The sequence below is a fragment of the Panthera uncia genome (genome assembly GCF_023721935.1).
Source record: "Panthera uncia isolate 11264 chromosome B3 unlocalized genomic scaffold, Puncia_PCG_1.0 HiC_scaffold_1, whole genome shotgun sequence".
Lineage (NCBI taxonomy): Eukaryota > Metazoa > Chordata > Mammalia > Carnivora > Felidae > Panthera > Panthera uncia.
In genome coordinates this window covers 60,946,735-60,962,590 of record NW_026057582.1, presented here as the reverse complement: position 1 = coordinate 60,962,590, position 15,856 = coordinate 60,946,735, and the positions used below count along the sequence as shown (strand labels likewise).

General features: G+C 33.5%; 1 protein-coding gene across 3 annotated transcripts in view; it reads right to left on the bottom strand.

Moving 5' to 3' along the window:
- Nucleotides 1-15,856, bottom strand: part of RALGAPA1 (Ral GTPase activating protein catalytic subunit alpha 1) — a 270,966-nt gene that overhangs the window by 120,739 nt on the left and 134,371 nt on the right. For all 3 annotated transcript variants that reach the window (XM_049612882.1, XM_049612883.1, XM_049612884.1), the window contains 8 exons: nucleotides 13,784-13,977; nucleotides 13,450-13,548; nucleotides 12,535-12,690; nucleotides 10,983-11,111; nucleotides 8,086-8,211; nucleotides 5,227-5,285; nucleotides 1,556-1,664; nucleotides 193-303 (listed from right to left, as the gene is read on the bottom strand). In XM_049612882.1, the coding sequence (XP_049468839.1) occupies nucleotides 193-303; nucleotides 1,556-1,664; nucleotides 5,227-5,285; nucleotides 8,086-8,211; nucleotides 10,983-11,111; nucleotides 12,535-12,690; nucleotides 13,450-13,548; nucleotides 13,784-13,977 (983 nt within the window). The remainder of the gene's footprint in view (nucleotides 1-192; nucleotides 304-1,555; nucleotides 1,665-5,226; nucleotides 5,286-8,085; nucleotides 8,212-10,982; nucleotides 11,112-12,534; nucleotides 12,691-13,449; nucleotides 13,549-13,783; nucleotides 13,978-15,856) is intronic.

Here is a 15,856-nt window from a genome sequence, read left to right as displayed (position 1 = left end):
AAAACCAAAACCAAAACCAAAACCAAAACCAAAACCAAAACCAAAACCAAAAACCAAAAACCAAAAAAACCAGCCTGGGTTGCCATTATTTAGCCATGCAAAATTTAAAGAAATTATTAAATAATTTTTTATTTCAAGGTATCCAAATCTAAAGGTTTTTTAACAGGGTCATAATAAATGAGAAATACTTACTTGAATAATTTTCAAGGGAGAATCAGGTTGGTAAATCTGAAGTCTAGGTACATAATGAACCAGCATGTGAAGCATGTTACAAGCTACATGGGCTACTGTTTTATTGGTAAACTGTAATAACAACAACAACAAATTATTCATTAATGCATTAGTTGCTGAAAAACTTTAAATTTCATATCTGTTTCTTTTTTTACTCTAAATTTGTGTATTAAAATACTATTAAGAGGATAAATATATAGTTGCAAAATAAGAATTCACAATATATTCCAAAAACACAATTAACTTTATTTTTGATTTTGAGTGTTTGTCTCCATTAAAGTTTTATTTCATTTTCCCTCACCTAAATTTCTGCAACAGCCTGTAATCTTTTCAGTCTTTTCTCCATTCCAATCTGTTCCCCATTCCAATCAACTCTACACAATATTTTCAAATTAATCTTCTAAAGAACTGCTCTGATGCTCACATTCTTTATGCTTAAAGTTCTCAGATGACTCCCGAATGGCATAAAGTCAAACTTGTTATGCTCAGCTTTTTATGACCACATGTCCCCTACTCTTCAAGCCCTAACCAAATGTCTCCTATTTCCAAAGTCTTCTCTAACACCCAAGTCAAAGTTGATGTTTCCTCTGACCTCAATCAGCATTTTACATGCACTATTCATTTGGTTCTCTCAGCTTTTTGTTTTATTACTCTTATTTTAATCTCTCCAGTCATCATATTATTAACTTTTGAATCTAGTTTTTATAATTTTTTTCATTCAAATATCCCTCAATCTGACCAGCAAAGCACCTCAAATATAGTACATACTATGACACAAATATTTGTCATATAAGTAATATTTGTACTTTTTATGTTTACATTCTATATAGAAAGTGCATTACAAGTTTTAAGACAAAAATAATATCATGCATACTTTCCCAAGCAAAAAATTTACTCATTCACACTCTCCAAATAATTAGGTTATTATTTTTTAACAAATCTTACTCTTGTTAGTTACAAAGAGACCATTTAACTTGAATAATAAAGCCAAATCATGCAACAGCTCAAGAATTCAGGAAGTAATAAGGACTGAAGAGTAACTTACAAAAATAATGATTAGGAAAATATAAATGACCTTACAAATTAAATGACATAAAAAGCTGAGATAAAATTGGTGATCACAATACCCTACATTCAAGAGTAGGACCACTCAAGGAAAAAGTCAAGATCAAGGAAATAATGTGTTAACAAATGAATAATAATAAAATGTAACATTTAATAAATGTCTTATCCTATAAAGACATAAGATATAATAAACACTTGGAGAAAAAGTCATGCATTCTATATCAATATATTCCACTAAATAGGTTCTTTTTTTTTTTACCTTTAAGGAAACACAAATTACATTCAGAGCTTCCTTAATTTGAGGATGATGAGACTCATGGACTAGTTCTTCACAAATCCAAATACCTAAACTGCACAGTGCTACACATCTGCAAAAAAGGCAACCAACAATGATGTAAATAAAAGTGCATGAGACTTGAAATGAAATGAAACCACCACCCCAACCAAAATACCAAAACAAACCATCCTATAAAGAACATGCACTGTTTAAATGAATCAATTTTTACTCTGTATATTAGCTCTTCTTAGCAAGAGAAAGTAGGAGGAAAGCACATGGCTCCAAACTAAAAGCCTAATTTTCAAATATAATTTGCTAACAATCTCATAGGAGGGGATAACACACAGGATCTTTTTAACAAACCTATATTAATAAATTGATATTGCCATAAAGCGTCCCAAACAAATATGTAACCTGCTTTCAAAAAAGGAAAGTGTGATTTTGTTGACAGCACCCAATGAACTTCAGTGAAAACATGAAGCTGCTGGGTCAAAGATTATTTTCATAACCCTTAAATCTAACATAGCCAGCTATAAATTCTTTAAAACAAATTGGCAATACAAATAAAATTCATATGTTTTATAAAGAGATTCCAAAAGAAACAGAATTTGCATAATTTTTTCTATCCCCTAATGTCTTGTGAAACTTCATTTCCCTACTTCAACTGAGTTTCAGCTTGAAGGGACTTATTAGATGATCAGAATCAGTAAAAGAATCAGTAAAAATTCCATTAGTGTGTTCAAGTATAAGCTTCTGATGAAGCACATATTGGTTCCCTCAACTCCTTAAAAAGTCAACTCATTCCAGTATTTTGCTATACTTGGCATGTCCTGATACTGACATTCTTTTCTCTTTTTTTAAAGTTTATTTATTTATTTTGAGAGAGCAAGCAAGAGCACGCACACACAAGTGGGGTAGGGGCAGAGAGAGAGGGAGAGAGAGAATCCCAAGCAAGATCTGTGCAGAACATGGAGCCTGACACAGGGCTCGATCTCACAACCTTGAGATCATGACCTTAGCCGACATCAAGAGTCAGATGCTTAACTGACTGAGCCACCCAGGTGTCCCCCTCCCCATGATGATATTCTTAACATTTTTTCAGTAGAATGCTAAATTTCAGAACAATTCAATGCAGAAATTGTTTTCTTCCTGAATACAGATGATCAGAAGTTAAGTGTCTTCTTTTGGTTTATCATAGTGTTAATGCTAATAAATTATTTACTATCAAAAGTACCAAAGGATGCCTGGATGGCTCAGTCAGTTGAGTGTCAGACCTCAGTTCAGGTCATGATCAGGTTTGTGGGTTCGAGTCTCACACTGGGCTCTCTGCTCTTAGCGCAGGGCCTGCTTCAGATCCTGTCTCTCTCTACCTCTTCCCCACCTGCACACTATCTCAAAAAAATAAATAAACATTAAAAAAAAAAAACTACCATAAAGTCTTCTGAGCGAAGTCTACTGCTTTATTTCTTCCCTACTGTTGCCCACCTATAAATATTCTAGATCTAAATAACCAAGTTTCAGGTTTAGCAGTGGGAAGCACTGTAATCCTACAGTAATAATAAACTCCATGAATGCAGCTAATTAACACAGACCAGAAGTAAAATGCTTAACAGACATTTTTATAATTGAGGGGTAAGATCAAATTTGTGTGTGCATGTGTGGGTGTGTGTGTGTTTGTGTGTTTCCTACATTCTTCAAGATATTCAAATAATTTAGATTATTCCCAGTATGGCTCAAGTCTGTGCTCCTGGTCAGATTTGGGGGTCTTCTAAGACCTCACATTCCTGAAAGGAAAGCAAGTTTAGAAAATACTTATATTCAACTTTTGGGATTTCCCTATACTCTCAAGACAAGCTAATGTGTTAATGATTCCCAGGTCTACTTCCGGGCAGCTATGTTTTAGGCTTCAATGTTCTTTCACTTGAGAGGCAACACAGTTTAAAAAAGAAAAAAAAAAAAAAGACAGAAGATCTAGGATCTGAAGATCGAAGTTCAAATCTGGTTCTGTCACTTATTACTTATATATCTGATATGGCTCTGAAGACAAAATGCCAGAGTTGCAATCATGGGTCTGTCATTTCTGGATGATAGGGCAGATTATTTAAATTCTCTGGGCTCCCATCTATAAAAAAATCAGATAAAAACTGCATATATGTCCTAGAAATGTTGCAAAGATTAAATGAGGTAATAAGGTGTTCAGAACAGTGCCTAGCACGGAATAAATGTTAGTTTTCTAAGCCATCAGTTTTTTGCTAATAAAGTTGGAAGAATAATGATTCCAGTAATTTCTTAGAATTGTGATGAGGATTAAGTGGAACAATTTGACAGGAAAATCCTTATAAACTTAAAAGGTTATCATTATTAATCATTAGCATAGCAAATGTTAAAGAAATAATATTGATAATAATCACATTTGGGGTTAAGGCTACCAGAAATGAAAATATGGGAATAATGGAAAGGCAATGTCATTTTCTGGAGTAGTTTTCCAGTATTAAAATGAAACTAATGTAAAACAAGAATTTATTCAAAGAGATTTGTTTCTAGTTAAACTTGGCTATTAAGAAAAATATCCAACTGCATTAAAGGCTAGAGCTATGTCTCATTTAAGCAACCTGCTCATTTTACATTAATTCTAGTTCTGTTAAAAGGTTTAAATTGCAATTAGAATCCAAATGGTCAAAGCCATAATCCATATTTTTTAGAACCTTGGGTCAAAAAAATGTGCAGATGTTAGGAAAAGAGGAAGCATTCCAGACATGTAGGTCAGAATAGTAGTAAACGCAGACTACTACTGAGGCTAATTACATAGTATTAGAATTAGCTCCAAGAAATAGAAAATATAAATTAATGATACTTTTGAGAAAAGAAGGAACATGGTGTGTTATTGGTATCCTGCTGATTTAAATCTCCATCTTTCTGGAAAGGTCTAGTAAAACAGAGAAAATGACAGTTTTCACTTCTTAACAAGATGTTTAGAAGGGAAAACATTCTAAAGTCTTTTTATATTCTATTTTTAAAAAATACCCTGATAAAATATTTATAAATTTTCCTATTTTTTTCTACATTAAAAATATTTCCTTTGAATTCAACTTAAAAAATATTCATTGGGTAATTACTAGCACATTACAAAGTATTGCATAAGAGATAGTGACAAATAAAATCTGAAGGGAAAGCAAAATGTACTTGAATAAAATTAAATCATTTTAGATATAGAAGGTAAAGGCACTGAACAAGGTGACCAGGATTTTATTTTTTTAAGATTTTTTTTTTAATGTTTACTTATTTTTGAGAGAGAGAGAGAAGCAGAGAGAGGGAGACACAGAATCTGAAGCAGACTTCAGGCTCAGAGCTGTCAGCACAGAGCCCAATGCAGGCCTCGAACTCACAAACCGTGAGATCATGACCCGAACCAAAGTGAAATGCTTAACTGAACGAGCTACCCAGGTGCCCCTAGGATTTTATTAATGAAGGAAGGTTTGTATTCAAATCATGAAAAGAGTAAGTATTTAATAATATAAATAATTTAGATTTATAATTCAAAACAGCTTTTGTGTATTTGAAACAATCTGGACTGCTGAATAATTCAATCAACTTCTACAATAAGATTCCAAAAACAGAATAGTTATGTCAAGTCTTAAGGATATCTGACCTACCGTGCAGGGCCAGAGGGCTCATCTCTTGCTGAGCTTAATACAGTTTTGATTATAAGTTCCTAGGATAAAGGAAGAAATAATGGTAATGACTAAAATTTCATTCATTCATCCATTCAACAAGTATTTATTAAATGGCCACTATGAACCCAGACACTGTGCCAGGTGCTAGGGATACAATAAGGAAATAAAAGTCTTTGTTCTCACCCATATACTTTTAATACAGTCTAATATTATTCATAAAATTAGCTAAATAAATAAAACAATGGTATGGTCTGAATGTTTATGTCCCCCCAAAATTCTTATGTTAAAATCCTAACCCCCAAAGATGATGGCATTAGGAGGTGCTTATTAGGTCATGAGGATGGAGACTTTATGAATGGAATTAATGCTCTTATGAAAGAGACCACCACAGAACTCTCTAACTCCTTCTACTCTGTGAAGACACAGTGAGAAGGTGCCAGCTATACACCAGCGAGAGAGCCCTCACCAGAGTACAACTTTGCTGGAGCCTTGATCTTGGACATCTCAGCCATCAGAACTATGAGGAATAAATTTATGTCATTTATAAGCAACCCAGTCGGTACTATTTTTTTTTTTTTTGGTAGTATCTTGTTAGAGCAGCACAAACAAATTAAAACAAATTATTTCTGAAATTTATAACCAAATACATATGTTTGAAAAAAGAATCCTTTTTTCCTGATTAGAAGAGTAATAAAAAGCTCACTATAATGAAAAAAGATTTAATTGCTCAAAAGTATGAACATCGTTTCAAAACTCTGAGAAATATTCATTTAAAAGCAAGCTTCTTCTTTTTGATAATTTGTAAAACATGATAATATGTGAGTTTGGGGATAAGTGCTAAATAATAGTTAAAATTACGTAAATGAATAAAACATTCAAAAGGCAGAATAAAGAGAAAGTCATTATCTAAAGAGGATCTTGTAACAAGTTTATGTTTAGCAAGCAGGGAAAGAAAACTAGTCTATTAAGGAGTCACAGAATATTTAGAGAAGCAAGAAGAAAATCAAGATAGATCTGTGCAACATAAGTCAAAATTGAAGAGATTTCGGAAGTCAGGAACATCAACACTGGGCCAGTACTATAGTGGCTAAGGAAAGGAAAACAAGAATGCCATTAGGTTTGATGATTAAGAATCTATTTGTTCCTTTTTTTCAAAAATAATCATTCATTCATTCATTCATTCATTCATATATTCAAAAAGCACTTATCAGCTACACAGATTGTAAGCTCCTTAAGAGTAGTAAACTACTTATCTTTGTAAACTTAGCATCTAGCCCAGTGGCTGGCAATTAATAGATACTTGAAAGCTATCCATTTAAGCCCAAGAGCTTTCTATGTCTTAGATCCTGTCTTAAATGCTGGAAAGAAACAGATGGTTAAGACAACAGTATCTCAACTTTAACTTCAGAAAGTCACAGAGGACTTCACAAAAGGGTCTTAGGTAAATAGGATTTTGACAAATGATCAAGGTCAAAGATTATGTTTGAGTGATTAAGAGAGACAAGAAGAAGAAACCAGGTCTATATAATGATGTTTTAGGCAGAAAGAAATGGGTTTTCAAAGGCACAGAATCGAAAAACAGCATGGTATGTCCCATGTGGCTATATGGCTACAGTTTAGAGTACGCAGGGAGTGGTTTTCAGTGAAAATGTGAAAACTACATATGACCACTGTGGCATGTAACTTTCCCTTAAATCTTCACTTTTCTGAATGAGAATAATTATCATTTTCTTAGGCTTTTTGCTTTCTTCATCATTAACAGAGTTAGCTTTTATTTTGGAAATACCCATTCCCCAAAGTTTGATTTTTTTAATCATTTCAGCCATTACTACCTATATACAATGGCCAGAAGTGAACAAGTCCACTCTGAAGTGCAGATCATATGTAGTAAGCTAGGCTAATCCCTAACAAACTTAAAAACTACTACCTATCCCTGACCTTCAGGATCTTCTGAAAATATAAGAAACCAAAAATATGACATCTCTGAAGACCAAAAGTATAGTTTTTATTAATTGTCATTGTAAATCTGCACTGACCTAATGCAATTTTATGTGTGGCTGAAAGTCACTTGTTTAACAAATGTTTCAGGAGTCTCAGATGCCAAGCAGCCTATTAAACTCTGAGGATACAGCAGTAAATAGGACCTTTTACTAGGTAAATAGGATCTACTGTGGTGTTTGTCTCAAGTATAAACTAAACACTAAATAAGTAATTATAGATGTTATAAATGTTGTAAAGAGAAATATGGGTGGCATGAAAAATACATGCAGAACTCCTGACAAAAACTGGATTGAAAAACTTTCAGAGAAAACCAAAGTTAAAAAAAAAATTATCAGCATGACTTCTGAGGAGCTATGAGGCCTCAGATACATAAGATCCCCACCCCAATTCCACACTTTCCTACAGCAAAACAGAATATTTCCATTACATTGTTTGATACATCGCATTGGGAAATTACGAGAGAGAGAGAGAGAGAGAGAGAGAGAGAGAGAGTGTCAAATTTGCAGGTTTAGTACCATCTCAATCTTAGGAGCCTTAGAAGTAGCCTACTATCTGTGTCATAGGATGTTTCAATAAATGTTCAGTGAGGGAATAAAAGAATCCTATGATATTGGCATATGAATGGATTCAATAATGAGAAAACATTTCCAAAGAAGTTATCAACACAAAAAAGGCTATGCTCCTAACAGACATTCTAGCTTTGTGTCTGATGGGTATAGCTGGCTAACGTTCTTTAACGATTATGTGGATTTCTAAAGGAGAAGAACACAAATTTTATCAAACATACATTACTTAAAAAGTCATTTAAATACTAAAAATTCGCAACTGATTTCTTACCTTAACATCTGTAAACTGAGACATGGCAATATCAGGAATGTTGGGATGGAGAGCAGGGAGTTCACAATATAAGTTAGGAAAACAAACCAAGGATCCCAGAAGAACTTGTGCTTCCACTCTTGGTGCCTATGTATCAGATTTTTTAAATCTTTAAAATGTATTTGACTATGTCATTAAATTACCAGAAAATTACTTCATGACCTAACCACAGTACAAAGAGAAGTGAGAGCATAAGACACAATTAAAAACGAAAGGAGCAACACAAAAAGATTGAGGTTTTCACCCATACTTTGCACATAAACTACTGCTATTCTCAGTAAATGAAGAGCTCTCCTTACGAACAGCAAATTAAGCAGAAATCAGCCACACTTAATGGGACTGCAAATAAGAATATAGCTTAGCTGACAGCATAAATTTACTCTAATTTTGAGAAAAAATATACATACTTTCATTTTAAAGGCAACTCACACAACAAAACATAGTGTACTAATGAGCAGATGACTCAATGTCACTAGATTATATTTGTTACTACCTAAGGATAAAAGTAAGGATAAAAACATTAATTGTATCTTCAAGAAATAGGCACTAGTCTAGACGGTTTTTATAATATTATGCCAAGTGAAAAAAGCATTGCCTATAGTACTTAACTAAAAACAAAGTAAGAATTTATGGTTGGCCTGCAGATGAAGGTAACTTTTCCTCTTTTTCTTAGCTATATATATATTAAGCCATTTCTGAAGTATCAGCACTGAACATTTCTTTCTTTTTTTAAAAGTTTATTTACTTATTTTGAGAAACAGAGACAGTGGGGGTGGCAGAGGGGCAGAGAGAGTGGGAGACAGAGAATCTGAAGCAGTCTCTGTGCTGTCAGTGTGGAGCCCGACTTGGAGCTCGAACTCATGAAACCATGAGATCAGGATGTGAGCCAAAACCAAGAGTCAGACGCTTAACCGACTGAGCCACTTAGGTGCCCCAGCACTGAACATTTCTTTTTCTTCTTCTACCTTCTTGCATGCCCACCAACACCCACTTACTAATATATTTCTTTGCTTACTAAAATACCTATGAATTGAATTATATGTTTAATAATACCAAAAAAAAAATGCTTTAAAAATTTGCTAGAAACATAATCCTTCTATTTACATAAAACAAGACACTATCTTCCACAGGATCTCCTTATGTTTCTAATTGTTTTAATAGAGGCAGTGGAGTGGTACTATTATGATTATCAACAAAACAACTCATTTCCATATTTAAAAAAAAATCCTTATTTGCAGATAAAAGACAATACCATAAAGGGGTAGGGCAAGCTTGTAGCCACCATCCCAATTTAAAATTATCTGTAGGTACACCTGGCTGGCTCAGTCAGTAGAACATGTGACTCTTGATCTTGGGGTTATAAATTCAAGCCCCTCATTGGGTGTAGAGATTACTTAAAAAATTAAAGTCTCTAAATAAAAAAAAATTAGTTATAAAAATGAAACTGATAAAAAACGCAATATTTAATTTAAAAAAAGAGATTAGCTAAGGGTTTTTGTTGAAAGTTGGGTAAGGTAACTGAGAATGTTCAAGTATGTGGATATAATGGGAGCATACTTATAATGTGACTATAATTAATGAAGGTAAAACCTAATTAATTATTTTGTAAACTGCCTGGCAGAGGGAGAAAAGGGGCTTCCCATTAAGGGAAGGAAGATGATGTGTATGGGATCTAAAATGGAATCCAAAGAGGAAGATTTAGACTATGTATCTTCAACATCATCCAGAGGAAAAGACTGACCTTAAACTTTTATGATGAGATGAGGTGTCAGGTTTGATTCCTGTAATGATTTGTTTTCCTATGCAGTTTTTCTCAACAAGTGTTCCTCATATGAACCACACAAACAGAAAATAACTATTTTTAAAAATTTTCCCAAGGATGTTACAGAACTAGTATCCTTCTAGATGCACAGGAGGTAAATTTAATCACATAAAATGGATTCCTAAGGACATCAGGGTTTAATTCTCCCGCAGAATCTTTTTTTTTTTTAATTTTTTAATGTTTATTTTTGAGGGGGAGGGGCAGAGACAGAGAGAGAGGGAGACAGAGAATCTAAAGCAGGCTCCGTGCTGTCAATGTAAAGCCCAATGTGGGGCTCAAACTCATAAACTGAGATCATGACTTGAGCTGAAGTCGGACACTCAACCAACTGAGCCACCCAGGTGCCACTCTCCTGCACAACCTTAAAGAAGTGCAGGAAACGTGCTGACTAGTCATCTAGAATAATTGGTCTACTGAACAGTAATTGTTTTCATAGTAAATTTGATCATGCCACTCCTTGCGTAAAATCCCTCAATGTTTGCTCATTCTTTCCTGAGGATAAAATCTAACCTCTCTAGCACTATAAACCAGCTACTGTCTTCCTCTTTAGTTTACCTCTGCTACATAAATATGGACGTGTTCCAACTATACCAGTTACTTGGCATTGTCTCCATAGTTCCGTAACTGTTATGAAAAATCCTCACATGTTTTTCAGAGTTTAGAGTTTACTCCTAGAGCATATTTCTGGATTATCTCATCTGTTTCTTCTCTTTTGCTATGGCCCACTGCCCTTTCTTTAGTTTCTTCCCTGCCTCTACTTGTTTCCATAGACTTCTTCAATTTTAAATTTTGTTTTGCTTATCAGATTTTAATCCCTTTTTATAGTTCCTGTGTCAATTCCATCAACTAATTTTAGTACTTTCTTATACTTCAAATTTTACTTAAAAAAATAAAAGCAATTTCAATTAAACTGTAAGTTTTCCTCATCATCAGCTTGTTAAATTTACTAACAAGGGCTCCTTCTCTGTTGCTTTGTTAGTCGAGCCTATTTAACCACAGTCTGTTATATTATAAAGAACAGGAAATAAAAACTTACGTTGAGAAAAGCTGAAGAAGCCACTCTACCAGCTGCTACAATAAAATCCATAATAAGCATTGTGGCACCAGGCAAACCAAGTGAAAAAAACTGAGGTGAGCAGTGCTTGATGATTGTATTGACAATATCCTTAGAAGTAAGAAAAGAAGGGGAAAAGAGTTTCATAAATTAATCTTGGGTATCAGCTAATCAATACCCTTAAAAATAGATAACATATGAAATAATAAAACAGGCAATTACTATACACTGCCTAACTGGAAAGACTAATTTTAATTCTTCTAAATAATCCATGCTTGGTATTATATTGTCAAAGCAAAATAAACTTAAAACATATTTGTTTAACTGACATCAATACAGCATTTTTTTTTTTTTTTTTCCCACACTAGACAGCAAGATGGAAGGCTTTTTGCTTCAGGGGTTGAAAATATAAGGCTCAAGTGTTATAAAACTGAACAGCAGAGTAGTTCCTTCTCTCATCCATTTGCTTCCATATGATATCTCTGATCTTTAAAATTGCATAACCTATTATGTGGCAACTGGAGATATTCTCTTTATTAGATCAACTGAAGTCCTTTGATGAAAAATATCCAGCCTTTGGAATTTACCATGAGGATGCAGTGTTTTACACTGTATTATTCAATCTGATTTATCTTAAACAAAAGGTCTCTTTGTCAATAACTAAGATCGTCATTTTGTTTGAGACATGTTTATAAGGTAGAACACTGTAATTATTTCAAATTAATGCAGGTAGTATTTTCGCTTTTCAGGAGGAGAGACATAACTACTTCTTTCAATATTAATTTAATGATCTTTAAATCAACTGCAAGTGAAATTTAACCACATTATGATAAAAATGTTTCATTACTATGACTTACAACCTCCCACAGTTTTTTGTGATTATTTCTGTTTTTTGTGTTTTTTTTGTTTTTTTTTTTTTTCCAGTTTTATGGCCAGGATCAAGACCCTTGAAATAATGTTCTACAGTCAAATTTTTGACTTTCTAATGTAATGATTATATTGATACAAATGCCAAGTCAATATAATTGTCACTGTGCTAATACAATCTATGGAAATAAGAAAATGTGATGGGCTAGCTCTTAGAGAAGAAAAATCCTCTATTTCACTACTAGATGAGCATATCCACATGCCTCTAGTGCCAATTATTAAGTAACAATTACAAAACACCCAAGAATAAGTACATTAGGACATTAAAATAAGATGTAGTCAGTCTAAGCAAAAGATGGTTTAATACTTTAAAGAAGCAAACTAGTTGTTACAACATTAGAGGAAAGATACATTTAATAATCAAATCAATCCCCTAATTAATAGCTTTTCAACTATGTTTAGGAAAGACACATTTAATAATCAAGTCAATCCCCTAACATAACAGCTTTTCAACTATGTCTTAAGAACAAATGAGGTTACAAAATCAAAGACACTTATAAATAAATGACTACATAAGACTATTTTTAATTCTAGACCTTAAAAGAGTTAAATAATCAAGAATCAAAGGTAAACTTATAAAGCAATTGGTTATAAAGTATATATTTACCTGATCAATATGAAGTAATCCACAATGCATTATATTGTAGAAATGTGTTAGAAAATCTCTATTTGGAGAAACATCTTGTCTTCTTTTCATTGTATTACAAATAAGTTTGTAAGCATGTAATTTACCTTGTTTATATTTATCAGTCAACATGGTTGCCTACAATTTAAAGATGTTGATTTTAATACTCAGATACTGTTAAAGTGATACAGCAAGCAATATATTTGCTTTCATTTATTTTTATGTTGGCCCAATTTCTTAATGAATTGAAATATCAGGATTACTGAAACTATTGTTATCATTAAAATTATACAACATAGGTTATGAATAACCACACACTGTTTCATTTAGGAAAATGCACCAAACGTATCAAATGACACTTAAAAAAATTAAAACTTCAAAAGTAGGGGTGCCTGGGTGGCTCAGCTGGTTAAACATCTGACTCTTGGTTTTGGCTCAGGGCATGATCTCATGGTTTGTGAGATCGAACCCCACATTGGGCTCTGTGCTGATAGCATGGGGCCTGCTTGGGATTCTCTCTCTCTCCCTCTCTCTTCCTCTGTCTCTGCCCCTCCCCTGCTCACGCTCTCTCTCAAAATAAATAAACTTAAAAACTAAAACAATGAAAGTACACAGCATATTCTTTGATATAAATTCGAGATTTATACTTCACTTAAATACAGTTAAAACATAATTTTCTATATTCACTTTTGTTTTATTAAATAAAAATGATAAACCAGTATAATAATTACGCTATGCCCGTTTTCCTCTCTATATAACCCGTAATGAATGACAAGTCACAAACCAAGTGTTCTAGAAAACTATACAAAAGTTAAAGAATCAAATGTTTAAAACAGATTACATATGTATTTATTAAATGAAACTTTTAAATTACAGATTTTTATATATTAAGCTTACCTTGAAAAGCCAAGGTGTAAGAATTCTCAGTGGAGGAATCAAAACTGGTGGTGAAGGGGAGGTCAGGTTATCAGTTGAAATGCCAAGATTATCTCTAATCTGTAATTTTCAAATAAAATGCAACAAATCTATGAAAACTGTTCTTCCAGTTTGTTTTAGCTTAAACTTGAGTTCAAGTCCAATTTCTATCACTAACTATATATTTAAACATGGTTCAGTGACTTTACCCTGCCAGGAACTAGTTTATAGTAAGGAGGTTGGGGGAGGGGGGGAGGGGCAATGTGGTCTAAGGCTTCTACGAATTCTTAAACTTTTCTTTTTTTCTTTTTTTTACCTTAGCTAGATTTTGCCAAAGCTCACAGAGGTAATCAAAAACTTGAGCATGTATTTCAGGATCCATAATAGCGTTGACATCTCCCAAAATGCCTAGCATTCTTCGCCACATTACAGTAGCAACATCAGCATGCCATCCTGTGAGTGTACCCCCTGCCATCACACTACAACATTCAGATGGAAATTCACTGATTTCTATAAAATAAACCAATACGTTGGTGTTAGTAATTTTTCTAAAGAATCACAAAAACAAGAAAGACTCAAATTAACAATCTTAAATATCTATAAAAGCAAATTTTAAAAATGTCAATAGGCACTAGTGTTATTTTTTCCTAATAAGATCAAAACCTCACCAGTTCGTGATTCCATATTATGGCAATAATTACTTATTCAATGGAACTTGTACTAGGATTTATCTAAGGAGGAAATGATGCTGATAGAGAAGTATATGGTTGACATAAAGATCATATTTGTAAGTACATACTCTCTCTTTATCAAATGACTACTTCAGGTTGTATCATCAAATTAATAGAAGATCGCAGGCTGAAAGCAGATCTTGTAGGAAGTCTTCATAAGCCTATTTCTTTGTACTTAAAACTTCCAAACAAATGTATTTCTATATTTCAAAACTAAATCAGGCTTAGCATTAAAAGGGATATTACTGTTATTATGTGATGTCACACAAATTATTTAATAACCTAATGCTATACTTCTCACTATGAAATAGATGGTTTAGCTAAATATCATTATAGGTCTCCTCCAACTTAAAAAACACCCATTATTCTATTCAGTGTATATAACAGAAAAGGCGAAATCATTACTAACATTATTCCTACTTGATAATATCTCAGTGTACTCATAATTTACAAGTTCATTCTTAATATATGCACATCCTTTATGCCTAAGTTTAACTTTTTTTTCTCTTTCTACATAAAGTATACAATGATCGTATTATAAAAAAGTTACTAGTCTTTCATAATAATAAAAAATAACCATCTGGTGTAAGCTCATTGAAATAAAAGAAAAAAAAACACTGTAGTTTTAACCATCACTGTTAACATCTCCCTACTCTATGGAACCTTCACAATATGGTGAAAAATCAACTGATTTGTCTCTAACTTATCCCTCTCAAAAACAAAATTTTAAGTAATTGCAAAGCCAGCAACAATGTGTGATCCTCCTTTGAATCCTGAATTGGGCTGGTAGTGGTGTGGTGTAGCTATAAAAGATATTCCTACTGAAACAACTGGGGAAATTTGACTTTGGATTAAAAACTGCAGTAATGGGGGCACCTGTGTGGTTCAGTCAGTTAAGCATCCAACTTTGGCTCAGGTCATGATCTCACCATTCCTGAGTTTGAGCCCCACATTGGGACTCTGTGCTGACAGCTCAGAGCCTGAAGACTATTTCAGATTCTTGTCTCCCTCTCTTTCTCTACCTCTCCCCCACTCATGTTCTCTTTCTCTCCCTCCATCTCTCTCAAAAATAAACAAACATTAAAAAAAATTGCAGTGATGTTTCAATGTTAAATATGCTGAATGTGACCATTACAATGTGGTTATACAGGAAACACTAAAGTGTTTAGGTGTAAAGGGTCTAAAATTTGCAATTCACTACTAAATAGCTCAAGAAAGACAAACAGAAAGAAAGAAAGAAACAGAGAAAGACAGAAATAAGACAGAAAGACAGAAAGGCAAGAAGGCAGGAAGGAAAGAAGAAAGAAAGGAGGAAAGAAAGAAAGAAAAGTGGCACGCCTGGGTGGCTCAGTCAGTTAAGCTTCCAACTCTTGATTTCTGCTCAGGTCATGATATCAGAGTCGTGATATCAACCAAGCCATGCATCTGGCTCTGCTCTGGGTGTGGAGGCTGCTTGGGATTTTCTCTCTCCTTCTCCCTCTGATCCTCCCCAACTTATGTGGAAATAAAAGCGGGGGGGGGGGGGGGATGGCAGGGTTGTTTTTGTGCACGTGTGTATGTAGATACAGAGATAAGGTGGTAAAATATTAACAACTGGTGAATTCATCTAAAGGCTTAATGTGTATTCATTTTACTAGTCTTGTAACTTTTCTATAAGT